Consider the following 2,136-nt stretch of genomic DNA (forward strand, 5'->3'; position numbering starts at 1 on the left):
TAGAAATTAAATCGACCGATTTGTATTATGTGTTTGAAACGTACAAGCATAAAAATCACATTTCAGACTTACGTTTGAATGTTTCCAAAACCCTTTTGACCGACATCATCATAAAAACACTACTGCATATGAACATCATCATGAAAGGGTTCTTTAGAGTTCTGACGTGTATTGTCTTTATTTCTGTACGTATTTTTTTTATAGCACAGTTCAAAGGCGATACACGTTAACGACAGGAAAATGGGACGACCTAAGTAAATACAAAAGAATTCGATGCAAACTCTTACCCCAATTAGCTCTAAATTCAAATCTAGTTCCGGTAAGTGTTTTATTGTACTTTCTGCCAAACTCTGTTCTATAAACGTTTATTCAGTGTTCAAAGCATATTGTGGACGTGTGTGTGCTTATACATGATGTTGTATTTTGATCAGTGTCATAATAATTATGCACCCAATTAGATTCCAATTCCTCCTTATAAATTCTTTGAATTATGATGTGTGCTACGTAGACGTCTTGTAGATGATGCATTTCATCATTTTGGGGGTATAGTTAGCTACTGAGAGATAACCAAAACTAAGTAATAAGCTCTCACATCGTATGGCTCACATACGTTTGACGTAGTTTGGCTTTTACGTGCTTGTAAGTGATATTATTTTGAAGATGCAGACAAACATTTTTTTTTATTTCCTCTGAAATCAGAGTGTCAGAGCATGTCAGAAGTTATGGGGAAGCTTTGAGAGAGTCAGGAGAATGGTAGATGGAGACGGGCATGAAACAGATTGTATCTAATTGCTGGCCATAGATGATTCATGAATAAAACACACAGCATTATGGTCTGTCAGGTTTTAATGAGATGCTTGTAAGAGTGATTTCTCAGTCTCTCAGATTATAATCACATCTTCTACATAATGTTTCACACGGACTCTGATTCACGACTAAAAAGTCTGATTTTTCAATGCTTAAAAAATATAAATTGAGAAGAATTGACTTCAAAGCTCTAAACGAATGTGCATATGGTAATTTTATGGCCGCATTTTCACTATGCACAAGTGGGATACTCCATTTTCCCTTCACGACAGGTGACTCGAAATGCACGATGAGGTGATACTTCTCGAAATCCATATTTACACATAAATTCAACAGTATCATCTGTTTTAGTATAATACTTTTTCTTATCTTCCCATCTTAACTGTATCTTATGTATTTCCATCATTTCTTGTGATATTACACATGCATCTGAAGGTAAAATAAAAATGAACATAAAACATTAAGTCGTATACAAATATTTTCCACAGAATTTCACACTTTCACATAGACTCTTCTATGTGTCCAAAAATTCAGTCTCAGAACGTTTTCCAAAACAATTCAGTGAAAATCCGTCGTGTACATTTAAATCATTCTACACTCTTCATGATGTAAAAATGAGGAACTATGTTTAATGTGTGATAAAGATTTCTAATGTCAATGACCATCTGAAGAGCTTTCATGAAAGAATCTTTTGTTGCTGTTGTTGCTTAAGAATATTTCAAATGACATCTCCTCGTATATTACTATTTGCTAGTCAAGCATTCAACAGAGTGGTTGTTAATCCATGAAAATTCTATTATGAACAGCAAAACATCATACTCATTACATTGATTTTCCCAGGACCCATGAAATATTAACGTCCTTACCTAAGCACTTTGGTGGTTTTGACCACTGTCCATGTATACACGTTATTGTCCTGTGTCCCCGAAGCTCATAGAAGGACTGGCACTGGTACTCAACGGACGACCCCGGAGGGTACAAATCTAATGAGAATGTGGTGATGTCGCCATTGTCAATAGATGGCGGAGGCCCGCATTTTCCTTCAGGATCTACAAATATTATTTCATTTATTAAAAGACCAAACCATCACGCAGAAAACAGAGCGAAGAACAAAACCAGCAAACTATGGAATATGAAGCTTCGTGTGAGTCTGAAAAAGGAAACGATTCGTCGGAGAAATTCTAATCGTACGAAGTGAGAATTACAACATTTCGTACCCCTCCGCGGATGTCACGTTGAAGCACACATAAAACGGAAATAAATATGTCTGCTTTGCCATATTCCAGTATAAAAATGGTTTTTGTCACGGCCACTGCCAGGCAGAATCCT

General features: G+C 36.0%; 1 protein-coding gene across 1 annotated transcript; it reads right to left on the bottom strand.

The window, feature by feature from the left end:
- Positions 1–661: 661 nt before the first annotated feature.
- On the bottom strand, positions 662–1,856 carry LOC105311737 (complement factor H-related protein 2-like; the record flags this gene model as incomplete). Its single annotated transcript, XM_011387650.2, has 2 exons — positions 662–1,236; positions 1,674–1,856. Coding segments are annotated over 2 exons (380 nt in total), but the record flags the coding sequence as incomplete, so codon positions are not given.
- Between the last annotated feature and the right edge of the window lie 280 nt (positions 1,857–2,136).

Source organism: Pteropus vampyrus, unplaced genomic scaffold (genome assembly GCF_000151845.1).
Source record: "Pteropus vampyrus isolate Shadow unplaced genomic scaffold, Pvam_2.0 Scaffold1000007595, whole genome shotgun sequence".
NCBI lineage: Eukaryota > Metazoa > Chordata > Mammalia > Chiroptera > Pteropodidae > Pteropus > Pteropus vampyrus.